Source organism: Pelophylax lessonae, assembly GCF_965119305.1.
Source record: "Pelophylax lessonae genome assembly, chromosome: 3".
NCBI lineage: Eukaryota > Metazoa > Chordata > Amphibia > Anura > Ranidae > Pelophylax > Pelophylax lessonae.
In genome coordinates this window covers 25,520,976-25,538,604 of record NC_138770.1, presented here as the reverse complement: position 1 = coordinate 25,538,604, position 17,629 = coordinate 25,520,976, and the positions used below count along the sequence as shown (strand labels likewise).

General features: G+C 44.0%; 2 protein-coding genes across 2 annotated transcripts in view; both read right to left on the bottom strand.

The window, feature by feature from the left end:
- Positions 1–12,801: 12,801 nt before the first annotated feature.
- LOC309550250 (uncharacterized protein) overlaps positions 12,802–17,629 on the bottom strand; it is a gene marked incomplete at both ends in the record, with an annotated part of 974,848 nt that continues 970,020 nt past the window's right edge. The window contains one exon of the mRNA XM_082250660.1: positions 12,802–13,683. Within this exon, the coding sequence (XP_082106786.1) occupies positions 12,802–13,683 (882 nt within the window). The remainder of the gene's footprint in view (positions 13,684–17,629) is intronic.
- The window catches only part of LOC309549812 (uncharacterized protein), a gene marked incomplete at its 3' end in the record, with an annotated part of 143,307 nt that continues 143,071 nt past the window's right edge, over positions 17,394–17,629 (bottom strand). Inside the window, exon 9 of the mRNA XM_082250315.1 lies at positions 17,394–17,573. Within this exon, the coding sequence (XP_082106441.1) occupies positions 17,394–17,573 (180 nt within the window). The remainder of the gene's footprint in view (positions 17,574–17,629) is intronic.

The window sequence follows — 17,629 nt, the reverse complement described above, 5'->3', positions numbered from 1 at the left end:
AAACACTGGCTAGGCACACATTTAACCCTTTGATTGCCCCTTCCCAGCCAGTGTCATTAGTACAGTGACAGTGCATATTTTTAGCACTGATCACTGTATTGGTGTCACTGGTTTTCACAAAGTGTCAGTTAGTGTCTGATTTGTCCGCCGCAATAAAGTCCCGCTGTAAGTCACCGATCGCCGCTATTACTAGTAAAAAAATAAAAATTCCATAAATACATCTCATAGTTTATAGACAAGAAATTTTTTGCACAAACCAATTAAAATAAGTTTATTGAGATTTATTTTAAACAAAAACATGTAGCATAATACATATTGGCATAAATTGATTCATAAATAATTTTTTTTAACATTTTTATTGGATGTTTTATAGCAGAAAGTAAAAAATATTGTTTTGTTAGAAATTTTTTGTTTATAGCGCAAAAATGAAAAACCGCAGAGGAGATCAAATACCACCAAAAGAAATCTCTATTTGTGGGGAAAAATGGACATTGACTTTATTTGGGTACAGAGTCGCACGACCGCGCAACTGACAGTTAACAACTTCAGCCCCAGAAGATTTAACCCCCTTCATGACCAAGCCATTTTTTGCATTACTTTAATTGAAAATTGCGCAGTCGTGCGACGCTGTACCCAAATGAAATCAATGTCCTTTTTTTCCTACAAATAGAGATTTATTTTGGGGGTTATTTGATCACCTCTGCGTTTTTTTTTATTTTTTGCGCTATAATCAAAAAATGACCGACAATTTTAAAAAGAAAAACAATATTTTTTACTTTCATGAGGGCGGCGCCTGTAAAAACAATCAAGTGGCTGAACAGACCATATGATTGTTTATACGGTGCAGAAGATATGTGAATGATGCCTGTAGCTCCACCCATCATCCAGATATCTTCACTCAAAGTCCATGACGTCATATGAGGTCATTGGGCGGGAAGTGGTTTAATACAGGAGAATAATGTCCGCGCCCCCCTAAGCCTCCGCTTATTTGTAGAGACATAAACCATTTGGAGTGCCAGAATCCCAATCTTCTTCTCAATGGTATAATGTCAAGGATTTTGCAGACAGAGGAAATGAGCTTTTCAACGTTAGCAAGCATGTTGTGTGAAGGTCCTTCTTCATTATAATGACAATGTGGGGGAGAGAAATCCTCTGCACCTTCCTCCAGTACGGCATCCATATCCTCTCCATTCCCTCCTGTCTCTGCGTCATAAACTAGGGAAGATAACCCGCAAATATATCCCATTGGTGCACATTATTCTGCTCACACAATCAGTGCAAGTCCAGCTGTTCACTGAGGCATCAAAAGAAACTTGAATGGACAACCATGCTCCAACAAAATACTCCTTTATTAGAATATATCCAGAAGTGACAACATGGCAGGAGAGATGAGACTGTCAACGCGTTTCACACTACAAGCATTTAGTCATAGCAAACCCGCCATACTGCTTTCTCTCTATTTAAACATACAACATCAATTGCCATATTAATTAATACTTAAGCTGAACATCATAGACATGTGCAGAATGGAAACATTTGTTTTGTTTCAGATAAATCTGTTTAGTTATTTATTTCGCTTTCTAGAATTAGTTTCATTTCACGCTTTTAGGGCAATTTGAATCGGTCGAAAATGTATCAAGCATTGTTGCTGGAGCAAAGGATTCCTCCTGGCACAGTCAGAGGCTTAAAGGTGACTGAATGTTCAAGCATGTCCTGAAGTGCTTGTCCGGAAGGTCCAAATGTCTGAGACCAAAGCTGTACCCTCCAATCAGAAGAGGAGCAACCAGGTCCCCATAGGATATGTATGGGTGGCACAATCTGAAAAAGACCAGCAAGCAACCTCTCCCCCAGAAGTGGAGCTCTTTGCTGACTATTTGGTTGAGGACTCTCCTCTCTCTTCAATTCTTTCTGGACTTCAAGTCGGAACTGTAGGAGCAAACCTCTTTGGAGTTAGACACTGACTCTAGAACTGCAGTTTTCTTTCATTCAGCAGACATTTACTCGAAAGAAAGAGGCCGGACTAAATGCAGATCATTGCTATCAAATGAAGCAAGCCCTTAAAGGATACAGTTTAAACTTTTGCAATGCAGACAAGATTGTCCCACTCATAGAATTATTCTTTAGGATAGAATCAATATTCTTCATCCCAACTTCCATTGCATTGGAAGAGAGGCAAAGGTTAAGGCAGGTTCACAGGCTACAACTGCAGGTAGATATACCCCTTAGGGACAAGTCCAACACAAAGTTACCACCAGAAGACCCTAAATCCCCCAAGGACCCACCTAATCATTATTATTGAGTATACCCCTGAAGGACACAGCATCCCACAATGGCAATTCCATGCATATGGCTAAGCTCATTAAGGCCACGTCAACCAAATAGGTGACTCATTATACTGGAAGACCTCTCCCTCTTCACAAGTGCCTAATCTGACATCCTGCAGTGCAGGTAGAAGTGTTATGGTTGGGGTTTGGACTGAACAACCCAGTGCTGCAAGGTGATGACCACTAAGACATTCCACTGCTCTGTCCTTCTGTTCAATTTGCACCACTCTTCTAGCATGAGCTTCTAGCTTAAACATCGTAGGGGAAAAAGGCAATGCACTCCTTTGGAAGTGCTAAAAATACTTACTTTGCAGTTATCTCTGCAGGAAGGGAGGTACAAAAACCTGCTTATAGACCATCCTTATCTTCCTATTAGGAATTGTTTGACGATGGTTAAATTGGTCAGTTGACTGGTCCTGCAAGGGAAAAGCTTGACATGGTCAGAGTTGAGACTCCTTGCACAGGGAGAGTTGTAACAGACTCCTTTACAGTGTCTTGACTACCTGTGGCAACCTGTTGGTAGAGGTCATCTTCCTCCCTAGATGCCTGAACAAAGCAGGAATTTTATACAGGGTTTTGCCTGTCAAGCACCAAAAGCCCAGTCTACGGTGTGCCTAATACATGCAGATCTGGAGAGGCTTAATAGAAAGTGTCCATTAGTCAGCTTCCCATACACCAGCTTTATGAGGCCTGCAGAAGGGCTGACAATCCAGGAACAGTATCAGTAAGGAAGACGCTGCCCCCTCCAGCTATGACCTGCATAGAGCAGCCACAGCATAGAGGGATTAGGCTGCAGCGGCACAAGGACCTGTCACAGTAAGAAATAAATCCATGATAAACAGACACGGTGCAAGGGAGAACTCCATATTGTTAGGAAAAAAATATTATAACATACAGTATATAATTGCTACTCAAGCTATGTAGTATTTCTTTTTTTTTTAATTCGTAATTCAAACTACGGCTGCTAAAGTCTCCTAAGCTGTCAAAAAAGACAGTGTAACAGTTGTTTGATTGCTGGGTGAGAAAAACCCGTAAGGGGTTAATTACTGCTAAAGGAATACTGACACTGCAGCTTCTCACATCAGAGCACCATCCCAGCAGGTGAATAATCAAACAGACCCTGCCATACAGATGTAGAGCCCTCCTAGGTAGGTGCTAGAATGAGTGGATAGAGTTTTTGGTTTCTCTACCTAACAGGGACACAGCTCATGCTGTCTTGATGTTTCACACTGATCCAATAGCCATGGAGTATATTGGACAGTGGGTGGAAACCTGGCAGATGACAGCATGGATGTCTGTACCAATGTTGTTGAAGTATTTTTCTAATTTGTGTATGTTGTCTAGTACAGTGTTTCTCAACTCCGGGCCTCAGGGCACACTAACAGGCCAGGTTTGCAAGAAAACTTAAATACATCACAGGTGATATCATTTGCTGCTCAGTGATTGCAGTATTCTAGTCTGCATCTCCCAAAGGTAATACTTAAAATCTTGCCTGTTAGTGTGCCCTGAGGACCGGAGTTGAGAAACGCTGGTCGAGTATAAGGTGTTATTAAATGGACTATTTCTGTTTTTGGTTGTTTCAGGCCTTGGAACCTAACTTCCTCTCTTTTGTGCTTATAATCCCTATTATAAGCTTTTCGCAGTGTAGTCCATGAATAGCCTCTAATAAGCAATCTCTTTCGAAGGGAGTCCGCCTCCCGTTTAAAATCTTTGTCGTTCGAACAGATTCGATGCAATCTAAGATACTGGGAGTAGGGTATACTATGTACCGGGGGGGTTTGGATTATTATTATTATTATTATTATACACAGGGCTTTTTTTCTCAGAGAATAGGTGCAGGAACTCCTCCCTTCTGAGTCCCCCTTAACTCCACCCCCTACCCACCTCTGAGCACCGTTCCTTGGTTCCATCCCTTACCCACCTCCCAGTACCACCCTTTTTAGAGAATACAGAACCAAGTATCATTTTGTGGTCCTAAGTATTTTGTATGGAATTTGTTAATGATAACAAGAAAGGCAGTAAATTAGATCTAGCAACAATGGACATCCCAGCGACAATAGTTCCAGCCCAGCAACAATAGATTCCCAATAGCCAGCATCAATAGACCCTTCAGCAGCCAGCAACATTAGACCCCTCCCTCAATAGTAGATCCCTCTCAGCAACAATTGACCCCCTGCAACGTAAGACCCACCACCAGCAACAATAGATCACCCACCAATAACAATAGACCTCCCCAGCAACAATTAAACCCTCTGCAAAAACAGATCCAGTCCAGCAACAATAGATTCCTCAACGGCCAGCAAAAAAGACCGCCCCCTCAACAGTAAATCCCTCCAAGCAACAAGTGACCCCCCCAGCAACATAATAAGCACCCTGGCAACAATAGATCCCCCAGGAGCAACAGAAGACCTTCCCAGAAACAATAGACCTCCTTCCTCCAAAAATAGATAGCCTCCAGCAACAATAGATTCCCCAGCAGCCAGCATCAATAGACCCTCCAGCACACCCAAGCACCCCTTGCCATTACATACATTCAGTTCAGGAGGTGCCGGAACTGCGTTCCCCCACATTCCCGCTGAAAAAAAGCCCTGATTATACAGGATTTATATAGCTCCAACAGTTTGCGCAGCGCTTTACAATGTGAGGGAAGACAATACAGTTACAATACAGTTCAAAACAGGAGGAACTAGAGGGCCCTGCTCGTTAGAGCTTACAATCTAGAAGGGAGGGTCAAGTGAAACAAAAGGCAATAACCGTGGGGGATGGGTTGATGGAGAAAAAGGAGGTACATTTGTTAGGGGTTGGTAGGATAGGCTTCTCTGAAAAGGAGGGTTTTCAGAGATCGCCTAAAAGCTAATAGAGTGGGGGATAATCGGACAGATAAGGGTAAGGAGTTCCATAGGATTGGAGAGACTCTGGTAAAGTCCTGGAGGCGAGCATGGGAGGAGGTGATGAGTGAGCTAGAGAGCAGGAGGTTTTGAGAGGAACGAAGAGAGCGATTAGGTTGGTATTTTGAGACTAGGCTAGTGATGTAGCTGAGGGCTAAGCTGTGGATTGCTTTGTAAGATGTTGTAAGTATTTTGAATTTAATTCGTTGGGTGAGCGGAAGCCAGTGGAGGGCTTGACAGAGAGGAGCAGTGGACACTGAGCGATTGGTGAGGTGGATGAGTCTGGCGGCAGCATTCATGATGGATTGAAGGGGGGATAGCCTGTGTAGAGGTAAGCCAATGAGAAGGGAATTGCAGTATTCGAGGCGCGAGATGACCAGGGAGTGAACTAGGAGTTTTGTTGTGCTTTGGTTAGAAAGGGGCATATTTTGGAGATGTTGTGGAGGCTGAGGCGGCAAGATTTGGACAGCGATTGGATGTGGGGTTTGAAGGAGAGTTCAAAGTCCAGGACAACACCTAAAACCTTGGCATGTGGGGATGGGCTGATGGTAATGCCATTGATATTGACGGAGAAATCAGGGGAAGGGGCACGCGGTGGAGGAAAAATTATAAGCTCGGTTTTGGATGGATTGAGTTTGAGGAAGTGGTGTGACATCCAGACCGATATATCTGATAGTAAATTAGTGATACGTGAGGAGACTGAGGGAGAGAGCTGAGGAGTGGATAGGTAGATTTGGGTATCGTCAGCGTAGAGGTGGTATTGGAAGCCGTGGGAGGCTATCAACTGACCTAGAGAGGAGATGTAGATTGAAAATAGGAGGGGTCCAAGAACAGAGCCTTGGGGGACTCCAACAGAGAAGGGAAGAGGAGAGGAGGAAGTAGAATTGTAGGTAACACTAAAGGTGCGGTTAGATAAGTAGGAAGATAACCAGTGAAGAGTACAGTCACGGAGACCAAAGGCATGGAGTTTTTTGAGGAGGAGGGGATGGTCAACCGTATCAAAGGCAGCAGAAAGGTCCAGAAGTAGGAGTACAGAATAGTGTCCATTGGTTTTGGCCGTTAGCAGATCGTTTGTCAGCTTTAGGAGTGCAGATTCAGTGGAGTGTTGAGGCCGAAATCCAGACTGAAGGGGATCAAGGAGGCTATTCTCGGCAAGGTGGTCGCACAGTCGGTTGTAGACTAGACGTTCGAGGAGTTTGGATGAAAAGGGGAGCAAGGAAATAGGGCGTATGTTGTTCAGATCGGTTGGGTCCAGTGAGGGCTTTTTAAGTATGGTGCTGACTAGTGCATGTTTTAGAGAGTTGGGGAAGATGCCAGAAGAGAGGGAGAGATTGAAGATGTGGGTTAGAGAGTGTAGAATAGGGCCAGAAGGTGAACGTAGCATTTGCGAGGGAACAGGATCCAGAGGGCAGGTGGTTAAGTGGACATTAGCAAGTAGTTTAGCAACCTCGTCTGTAGTGGCGGGGTTGAATGAGGGAAGTAATGATCACACTTGTGGGCGTGAAGCATAAGGCATGGAGGAAGGTATCTGAACAGCAACGATGTCCTTACGAATTGTGTCAATCTTCTGTTTGAAGTGGTTGGCAATCTCCTGGGCAGTGATTGAGTCGGTGGGAGGGGGTAGTGGAGGACGGAGTAGAGAGTTAAAGGTAGCGAAGAGTTGCCGGGGGCGTGATGACAGGCTGTTAATGAGAGTGATAAAATAGGTCTGTTTGGTAGTGTGGAGACTGGAATTGTATTTTTGGAGGGCGGATTTATATTGGTTGAAATCATTCTGAGACCGAGTCTTACGCCATAGGCGCTCAAGAGCACGGCTATGCTTTTTCAGACTTCTAGTGTTATCGGTTTGCCAAGGTTGAAGGGGTCGGGGCCTGATTCGGTGTGTGGTGAGGGGGGCCAATGTGTCCAGGGAGGCTAAGAGTGAAGTGTTGTAGACAGAAGTGGCTAGGTTGGTGCAGGACAGGGGTGCAATTTTGTCATAGAGGTGGTCGGTAGCAGAGTAGAGAAGAGAAGGGCTGAGATGGCGTAGGTTTCTGCGGGTAACTGTAAGGTAGCTGGAGGGAAAGGAGGTGGAGGAGAGGGAGAGAGTGAAACTAATAAGGTAGTGATCAGAGAGAGGGAAAGGATTGTTGGAAAAGTTGTGCGGGGAGCATAGGTGGGAGAAAACAAGGTCAAGGATATTGCCTTCAGAGTGAGTAGAAGCATGTATCCATTGCTTCAGGTCAAAGGAGGAGGTTAGTTTGAGAAGTTTGGAAGTGGTAGGAGTGTTAGTTAATAGGGATGTTGAAGTCGCCGAGAATGATTGTGGGGATTTCAGAAGAGAGAAAGTAGGGTAGCCAGGCGGAGAAGTCATCAAGAAAGGTTGATACTGGTCCAGGGGGGCGGTAGATCACAGCTATCCTTAGAGAGACAGGGGAGAAAAGACGAATGCAGTGTACCTCAAATGAGGAGAGTGACAGAGAGGGAGGCGGCTGAAGTACCTGAAAGGAGCTATGTGGGGCTAGAAGGATCCCGACACCCCCTCCCTTGCGTCCGTTGGGTCTAGGGGAGTGAGTCCATAGAAGACCACCTTGGGATAGGGCAGCAGAAGACGCAGTGTCGGATTCGTGCAGCCAGGTTTCGGTGATGGCGAGTAGATTAAATGAGTTAGCGATGAAAAGGTCATGGAGAGAGGGGAGTTTATTACAGACAGAGCGGGCGTTCCAAAGGGCGCAAGAGAAAGGGAGTCCGGTCTTGGGAAGAAAAGAGATTGGAACTAGATTGTGCTGACTGCGACTGCAGCCAGAGGGTGTAGGGTAGGTGGTGTATTGAGCATGGGTAGATGGAGGCCCAGGGTTTGGGGATATGTCTCCAGAGGCCAGGAGAAGCAGAAAGGTGAGGGTGGTAATATGAGAGTGTGATTTATATGAGGGGACATGCCTCAGTGTCCTGGAGGATTTGTGTGCATGTGGATTTAGAAATAGCAGGAGATGGTGAGTGCAGTAATAAGGCGAGGACAGAAGTGAGGGTGATATATATAAGCTGTGGGGTGGAGAAGAGGGGTGAAGTAGAGAGAATTTAAGGATGGAGGATAGGGCAGTCAGAAGAAGTTGCAGAGAGTGCATTTTACCAGGATAGAGCCGAAGAGGTGGAAAAAAAAGAGATCACCTGCAGTATATGTGGTATATATCTCAGCCTTTCCTGTGTTCATTCACTTTGTGCATTCTCTGAAGTGCAGAATCAGAAGTGCATGCCACTTGTAGAAATCGTCCCCCCCACTTAGAGAAGAGAGCCCCCCGAAAGCAAATGTGCCCCCCTGCAAATGGATGAAAGCTATTGGCATGTAAAACCGTGTTGACGGATGTCGGTTTTCTATAAAGTGTAGTTTCTATCCCACCTTCTTCTTGTATAAGAATTTGTATGCCTAAGATCACACTACTACACATATACAGTATCTCACAAAACTAAGTACACCCCTGACATTTTTGTAACTATTTTAATCTTTTCATGTGACAACACTGAAGAAATTACACTTTGCTACAATGTAAAGTAGTGAGTGTACAGCTTGTATAACAGTGTAAATTTGCTGTCAAACTGTTTGTGGGCTTTCTTGTGCATCATCTTTAGAAGTGGCTTCCTTCTGGGACGAAAGCCATGCAGATCAATTTGATACAGTGTGCAGCGTATGGTCTGAGCATTGACAGGCCGACCCCCCACCCCTTCAACCTCTGCAGCAATGCTGGCAGCACTCATATGTCTATTTCCCAAAGACAACCTCTGGATATGATGCTGAGCACGTGCACTCAACTCCTTTGGTCAATCATAGCAAGGCCTGTTCTGAGTGGAACCTGTCCTGTTAAACCGCTGTATGGTCATAGCCACCGTGCTGCAGCTTAGTTTCAATGTCTTGGCAATCTTCTCATAGCCTAGGCCATCTTTATGCAGCATATCCTGATTCTTTTTTTCAGATCCTCAGAGTTCTTTGCCATGAGGTGCCATGTTGAACTTCCAGTGACCAGTATGAGAGAGTGAGAGCGATAACACCAAATTTAACACACATGCTCCCCATTCACACCTGAGACCTTGTAACACTAACGAGTCACATGACACCGGGGAGGGAAAATGCCTAATTGGCCCCAATTTGGACATTGTCACTTAGGGGTGTACTCACATTGTTGCCAGCGGTTTAGACATTAGTGTGTTGAGTTATTTTGAGGGGACAGCAAATTTACACTGTTATACAAGCTGTGCACTCACTACTTTAAATTGTAGCAAAGTGTCATTTCTTCAGTGTTGTCACATGAAAAGATAGAATAAAATATTTACAAAAATGTGAGGGGTGTACTTACTTTTGTGAGATACTGTATATTTTATCTTGTACCTAGGATCATCAGGGCCAATACTTATATATACACACAACACATTTTGTTCCGATTTCCTCCCCCTGTGTCTGCCCCAGGTTGGGTTAATTTGTTGGGGGTTGGAAGGAAGGCCGTGTGCTAGTAAGCCATGTTTGTATTTATTATGATGTACATAAATACAGATTATGTTCTATGTTTATGAAACACTAATATCGAGTCTGTTAATTTTAAGAGAAAACTGTCTGTACATCTTCATAGTCCTGAAGAAGCCTTGTGTGAAACGCGTTGACCAGTGACCAGACGAAGATACAGGAATATGATCCGAAGCAAACACAGTGACGTGCCTCTATCCCTAATGGTTAATGCAAACAGAAAACAGAGGTCATGGGACTTTATATGAGGCAGGTCACCAACTAAGATATACAAAAATAGAATCTGAACGTAGTCATTTATTATATATACAGTAATTGATACAAATGTTGACATCAGTAACAAATATAATGTAGACATGTATACAAAAAAAGCTGAGACAAAAAATCCCATATAGTAAGGACATTGTTAGAGTAGTAATAAGATATATTCAGTAAAAAAGTACATGACCGTCACTTAATGTTACATCTAAGTGAAGAGAGGAAATATCTATACCTACACGAACCTTATGATATATACCAACTTATCCTTATATATGTATGATGTACATGAGTGAAATTAGTAGGAGACATTGATCTCCTGTGTACGAGTTGAGCTCAGTTCGGGGCCAGTTTCCTCATTTTATTGAGATCTGGTTTTAGATAAATCAATAAATGTTATTTTAGGATAAATCCATGTAGTTGTTATCTGTCTCATGCTGTGCCCTTAAAGTCCACACATATGACAGTGGTTCCTTGTGAACATCTGTAGGTTCCCATTTCTCTGAACAGATAGGATGTTGGGACTCTCAAGATAGCTCTGGTTTTTCTTCTCCTCTCCAAGTTCTCCAAATAAAACATAAAAACACATCCCCTAGGTCATTGGAGACAACGAGCGGAAGAGTGTGCACCTGGCTGTGTGAAAATACCCTGTATCTGGCTGTGGAGTAATCAGTGGGAGGCCCGGGCAAACCAATATCCAAGCGGCTCCTGCGGGGGTACCGCTACGCAGAAAGCAAACCTTGCTTCAACAAACAGTTCTCTCCTCAGGACAGAAAAGAAGACAAAGGTAGGCGACTGGAGCAAACTTTGATAAGATGCTGCAATGCACATCGATCACCCAGAGAGCAGAGTCCTCTCCATAGGTTTTCCTTTTGGTTACTCCCTAGCAACCCGTATGGCGTCTGCTCCCTTCTGCTGACCTCAAGTCAAACATACTCACGTGTCACGCACCTCTTCCACAGGGCAATCGATGCATCCGCAGGGCGACCCGCATCCCAGAGGCAGGAACACAACTGCTATATCTGGGTTGGGCACGCTTAGGAGACATGTGCAGAATGGAAACATTTGTTTCATTTCGGATAGATTCATTATGTTACTAATTTCGATTCATTATGGAATTTGTTTAGTTTGGTTTCGGTATTTGTTTACTTTTGTTTAGTTTTCGTGAAATTTATTTTTGTTTTTGGTAAAATTTGTTTAGTTTATTAATTTTCTAACGAATTTCAACTTTTCAGAACGATCGGGATTCCGATCGGTTGAAAAACTATCTAATGATTCGAATTCTGTGTGAAGAAATAGCTGGTTGTTAAGCAGGGGCTGGGAACCGATGATTCATCAGCTGTCAGTGGACTTCCCCGCTGACAGATGAAAGGAAAGAAAAGAATGCCGGCATTGCCGGCAATAGAAAAATGTTTAGAAAAATTACATGGGGTCCCCTCCATTCCATACCAAGACCACCACAAAATGTAAAAAAAATACCCATACCAGACAACATGCCCTCAACATGGGGGGGGGGGTGTGTGGGGCACCTCTCCCCCCCCCCCCAAAGCACCTCTTCAACATGTTGATGGGGACAAGGGCCTCTTCCCCACAACCGTGGCCTGTGGTTGTGGGGGTCTGCAGGCAGGGGACTTGTCGTAATCTGAATGTCCCTTTTACCAAGGGGAACCCAGATCCCACCCCTCCCCCCATGTGAATGAGTATCGGGACCATAGTACCTGTACCTATTTACCAGAAAAGTGTCAAAATAAATAATAAAAACAAAGCACACACAATTTTTTAAATATCCTTTTCATGTTGAAGACATGTGACTGATCCGAATTCTAATCGTTCCGAGAAGTTGGAATTCATTAGAAAATTAATAAACAAAACAAATTTAACAGATTTCAACAAAATTGATTATAATTTCATTTGGAGATTTGGATACATCCGAATCTAGGAATAACCAGAAATTTGTCGGAATTTGTATTCGCACCGATACGAATTTCACGTGTCTAACACTTAATGGCCCCCCGCTAACAGCTGGGCTCCCAGCCAATGCAAATGGCCGCCGATGACAGGGCTCACTCTCCAGGCATGGATCCTCTACATATGTGTGCCATAACACCACCCCGCTGATAGCTGGGGACTCAATGACCACTCAGGACATCCTGGAAGACTTCTGGATACCAAAGGAAGCTCCTGACATCCCGCACAGCTGCCCAGCACCAGACCCGCCCACCAATACTTCCATTAGGTAGGAAAACTTCATACAAAAATGGTCCTATAAGTGAGGAGGACAAAAAAGGAACGCAGCCATTGGCTTATCCTGAACATTTATGGGGGTGGGGTCTTAAAGGGAAGGAACGAGGGCGGGGCTACCAAAACGTATGCTGTCATGAACATCTGTCAGGAAAGCACATTATAGCCACTAGATGGAACTGACCATTATAGGAAATCCCATTTCACCATGACTGGGGGAATGCGGGTCACATTTCATCAACACATTTATAACAAGCAGACCTGTAAGTGTTTGTGAAATCTTCCCGCACAAAATGTACTCAGCCAATGAAAAGTAAGGACTCCATTTTTATTTCTCTCCTGCTATCAATAGCCAACACGGGACAACACTTCATCCATGTCTTTGATGATCTCTCATCTCCTTATGAAGTGTTTCTTACATGATGAAGATCAGCCATGGAGTATATCTGAGGTGTATATCAGGGTGTGCTTCTTCCCCACATGTCCACCAACATTCATAACGAAGACATTTCCAGCACTCAAGGCACTATTGCACCTCCAGGGTTGTGTGGGACCCCTGATGTACAGGAAGACAGGACTTCAGTGAGGAACAATTCCCTCACTCAGGACAGGAATACGGCTTCTCACCAGTGTGAGATCTCTGATGGGTGGAAAGAGTGGACTTCTCTGAAAAACATTTCCCACACTCAGGACAGGAATACGGCTTCTCCCCCGTGTGAGATCTCTGATGTCTGTAAAGTTTAGACTTTTGTGCAAAACATTTCCCACACTCAGGACAGGAATACGGCTTCTCACCCGTGTGCGATCTCTGATGTGTGGAAAGATTGGACTTCTGTGAAAAACATTTCCCACACACAGGACAGGAATATGGCTTCTCACCAGTGTGCAATTTCTGATGCACGAAAAGACTGGTCTTCTCTGAAAAACATTTCCCGCACTCAGGACAGGAATACGGCTTCTCACCCGTGTGCAATCTCTGATGTCTGGAAAGATCAGACTTCTGTAAAAAACATTTCCCGCACTCAGGACAGGAATAGGGCTTCTCACCAGAGTGAGATCTCTGGTGTGTGGAAAGATTGGACTTATCTGAAAAACATTTCCCACACTCAGGACAGGAATACGGCTTCTCACCAGTGTGCAATCTCTGATGTGTGGAAAGCTTGGATTTCTCTGAAAAACATTTCCCGCATTCAGGACAGGAATATGGCTTCTCACCAGTGTGTGATCTCTGGTGTGTGGAAAGATATGACTTCATTGAAAAACATTTCCCACACTCAGGACAGGAATATGGCTTCTCCCCAATGTGCAGTCTCTGGTGTGTGGAAAGAGTTGACTTCTCTGAAAAACATTTCCCACACTCAGGACAGGAATACGGCTTCTCACCAGTGTGATATCTCTGATGTGTGGTAAGATATGACTTCAATGAAAAACATTTCCCGCACTCAGGACAGGAATACGGCTTCTCACCAGTGTGCAATCTCTGATGTTTGGAAAGAGTGGACTTCTGTGAAAAAAGTTTCCCGCACTCAGGACAGGAATACGGCTTCTCCCCAGTGTGAGATCTTTTATGCACATTAAGTTTGCATTTAAAATGGAAACACTTCCCACACTCAGTACAGGAGAACCGCTTATCTGTTGTAAGGACGGCACCATCCCTCACAGTCTGAGGTTCCTCAGGATAAGAGGAATACGATGGTCCGGCACCGTCCCTCACAGCCTGAGGTTCCTCAGGATAAGAGGAATACGATGGTCCGGCACCGTCCCTCACAGTCTGAGGTTCCTCAGGATAGGAGGAATACGATGGTCCATCTACACTGTGTGGTGCCGGATGGACATTTAAGGCAGCCGGGTTTTCTCCTGGACTATACTGTGTGATGTCCTCATCTTCTACTTTACAGACTGGAGACAAAGTGAGACAATCCTCTGAGGGTTTCCTCATCTCCCGTCCATCTACTAAAATAGAAATACAAAGATTATTACTAGACATTAGCAGATTGATTCCCCTAAACCAGGACTCCGCTCACATCAGACAGCTTTGTCTCTGAGGATCTTACAATTCCCCCCTCATGGTAACTAGTAAATGGGTCCTCTGATCTCCTACCAGTTCATTTCTTTATTCATGGACCTTAGTCAGAGAGTGAGGAAAAACGAGAACTGTCTTTTATAGGAGTGACAGTGATGAGGGGATTATAAGACGAGTGTCCCCTCCCCCTCTATCACTCATTGCTATCTTCCCAACACAAGAAGTACCGCACTTCCTTATTTAGCCCCACCAGAGGTCAGAGAGTGAGGATGGGGGGAGAACAACCAAGATGAAGACTGGACTTATCCTGAAGACCTCCATCATTGGGTTACTGACTCCTCCCTCATTATCACTTTCTGTTTAAGGTTCCAAAGTTGGAGGATGTTATCACATTATTATCAACATGTAAAAGTCTGTCCTCCAATCAGATCATCAGATATAAAATGGGATATAAAATAAATAATAAATCGGTACAATCATGTAGTGTAAAGAATGGTGTATAAATATTCACAGAAACATTCACCCAATGGCAGCTTCCATTCAAAAAAGTATCTTTCACTAAGCACAAAAACAAATAAAAAATCAAATAAAATGCAGCGCCAAAAAAACTGAAAATAAATTTCTTCCCCCAAATCTGTAGCCAATAAGTGGCAAATAATTTCCCTCCTCTCCTCCTTCCTCTTCCTCCATGGTATATATGTTGGGAGGGGGGGATATAAAATATGGGCGGAGCCTTCGCAGGGACGTCCCATCTCGGCCATCCCAGGGAAGGGGTATCGGAGTGAAGGATCTCATTGTGAAGCTTGTTTAGTCCGCACTGCTCAAGTCCCGGCTTTGTAATTCTATCATCTTGTATTTTAATGTTGAATAAAGCAGATAGACAGAGCACTAGAGGGGGTGTTATTTTCTACCCTCCCCCCCCATATATACCGTGGAGGAAGAGGAAGGAGGAGAGGAGTGAGGGGGAAGGGATTTGTGGGACTCGCTGGTAACACAGGAGTCAGATGGGAAGGTGAGTGGAAGTGACCACCAGCACCTTTCTCATCTGCAATTTCTGCACTCGCACTTTATCATTTATATTGGCCCTGACTGATGACACGTGTCACATGACACACATTTCTATCCTCTTATTGGACGATCACATTACTATTTATTCATTTCCTGACACTGTTTAATACATTTCATATTTTAGAATTGTAAGTCTGATTGTTACACGGCGCGGTGATATCGCACAGATTGGATTATTATTTCCCACTTATTGTCTACAGATTTGGGGGAAGAAATTTATTTTCATTTTTATTTGATTTTTTATCAGATATAAAATGTCCAGCTGGTAGGAAATAGGCGTAACAAAGAGAATCCATATTATGTGTATATACAGTATCTCACAAAAGTAAGTACACCCCTCACATTTTTGTAAATATTTTATTCTATCTTTTCATGTGACAACACTGAATAAATGACACTTTTCTACAATTTAAAGTAGTGAGTGCACAGCTTGTATAACAGTGTAAATTTGCTGTCCCCTCAAAATAACTCAACACACAGCCATTAATGTCTAAACCGCTGGCAACAAAAGTCAGTACACCCCTAAGTGACAATGTCCAAATTGGGCTCAATTAGCCATTTTCCCTCCCCGGTGTCATGTGATTTGTTAGTGTTACAAGGTCTCAGGTGTGAATGGGGAGCAGGTGTGTTACATTTGGTGTTATCGCTCTCACTCTCTCATACTGGTCACTGAAAGTTCAACATGGCACCTCATGGTGAAGAACTCTCTGAGGATCTGAAAAAAAAGAATTGTTGCTCTAAATAAAGATGGCCTAGGCTATAAGAAGATTGCCAAGACCCTGAAACTGAGCTGCAGCACGGTGGCCAAGACCATACAGCGGTTTAACAGGACAGGTTCCACTCAGAACAGGCCTCACCATGGTTGACCAAAGAAGTTGAGTGCACGTGCTCAGCGTCCTTCCAGAGGTTGTCTTTGGGAAATAGACATATGAGTGCTGCCAGCATTGCTGCAGAGGTTGAAGAGGTGGGGGGGGTCAGCCTGTCAGTGCTCAGACCATACGTCGCACACTGCATCAAATTGGTCTGCATGGCTGTCGTCCCAGAAGGAAACCTCTTCTAAAGATGATGCACAAGAAAGCCCGCAAACAGTTTGCTGAAGACAAGCAGACTAAGGACATGGATTACTGGAACCATGTCCTGTGGTCTGATGAGACCAAGATAAACTTATTTGGTTCAGATGGTGTCAAGCGTGTGTGGCGGCAACCAGGTGAGGAGTACAAAGACAAGTGTGTCTTGCCTACAGTCAAGCATGGTGGTGGGAGTGTCATGGTCTGGGGCTGCATGAGTGCTGCCGGCACTGGGGAGCTACAGTTCATTGAGGGAACCATGAATGGCAACATTTCCTGAGACATACTGAAGCAGAGCATGATCCCCTCCCTTCGGAGACTGGGCTGCAGGGCAGTATTCCAACATGATAATGACCCGAAACACACCTCCAAGACGACCACTGCCTTGCTAAAGAAGCTGAGGGTAAAGGTGATGGACTGACCAAGCATGTCTCCAGACCTAAACCCTATTGAGCATCCGTGGGGCATCCTCAAATTGAAGATGGAGGAGCGCAAGGTCTCTAACATCCACCAGCTCCGCAATGTTGTCATGGAGGAGTGGAAGAGGACTCCAGTGGCAACCTGTGAAGCTCTGGTGAACTCCATGCCCAAGAGGGGAAAATAATGGTGGCCACACAAAATATTGACACTTTGGGCCAAATTTGGACATTGTCACTTAGGGGTGTACTCACTTTTGTTGCCAGCAGTTTAGACATTAATGGCTGTGTGTTGAGTTACTTTGACGGGACAGCAAATTTACACTGTTATACAAGCTGTACACTCACTACTTTACATTATAGCAAAGTGTAATTTCTTCAGTGTTGTCACATGAAAAGATAGAATAAAATATTTACAAAAATGTGAGGGGTGTATTTACTTTTGTGACATGGTGTATATAGCAGTGGGTAGAGGGGAGAGAGCAGAAGTCTGTAATGTAAAACAGAGTATATAGCGCAGGGGTCAGGAGTATGTAATGTACAACATAGAGTATATAGTGCAGGGGTCAGGGCTCATAATATTGGTATTCAGTAATCAGTGGTGGATTACATGTATTTATGTCATGTATAAATTTAGTGTTAATGACCCACCTGTGCTGATCTCTGTAGGAGTGTCCTCCTCTATAAATGTCCCCGTTATTCCATCCTCCTCCATAGACTGCTGATCATCCCTCACATACATCTCTTCTTCTTCTTCTGCTTTAACCTCAAATTCTATATCGATTGGATCTCCACTCTAAATCAAGAAAATGAGAGAGAATATCATCTTAAAGTTATAAGTTTTAGCATTGG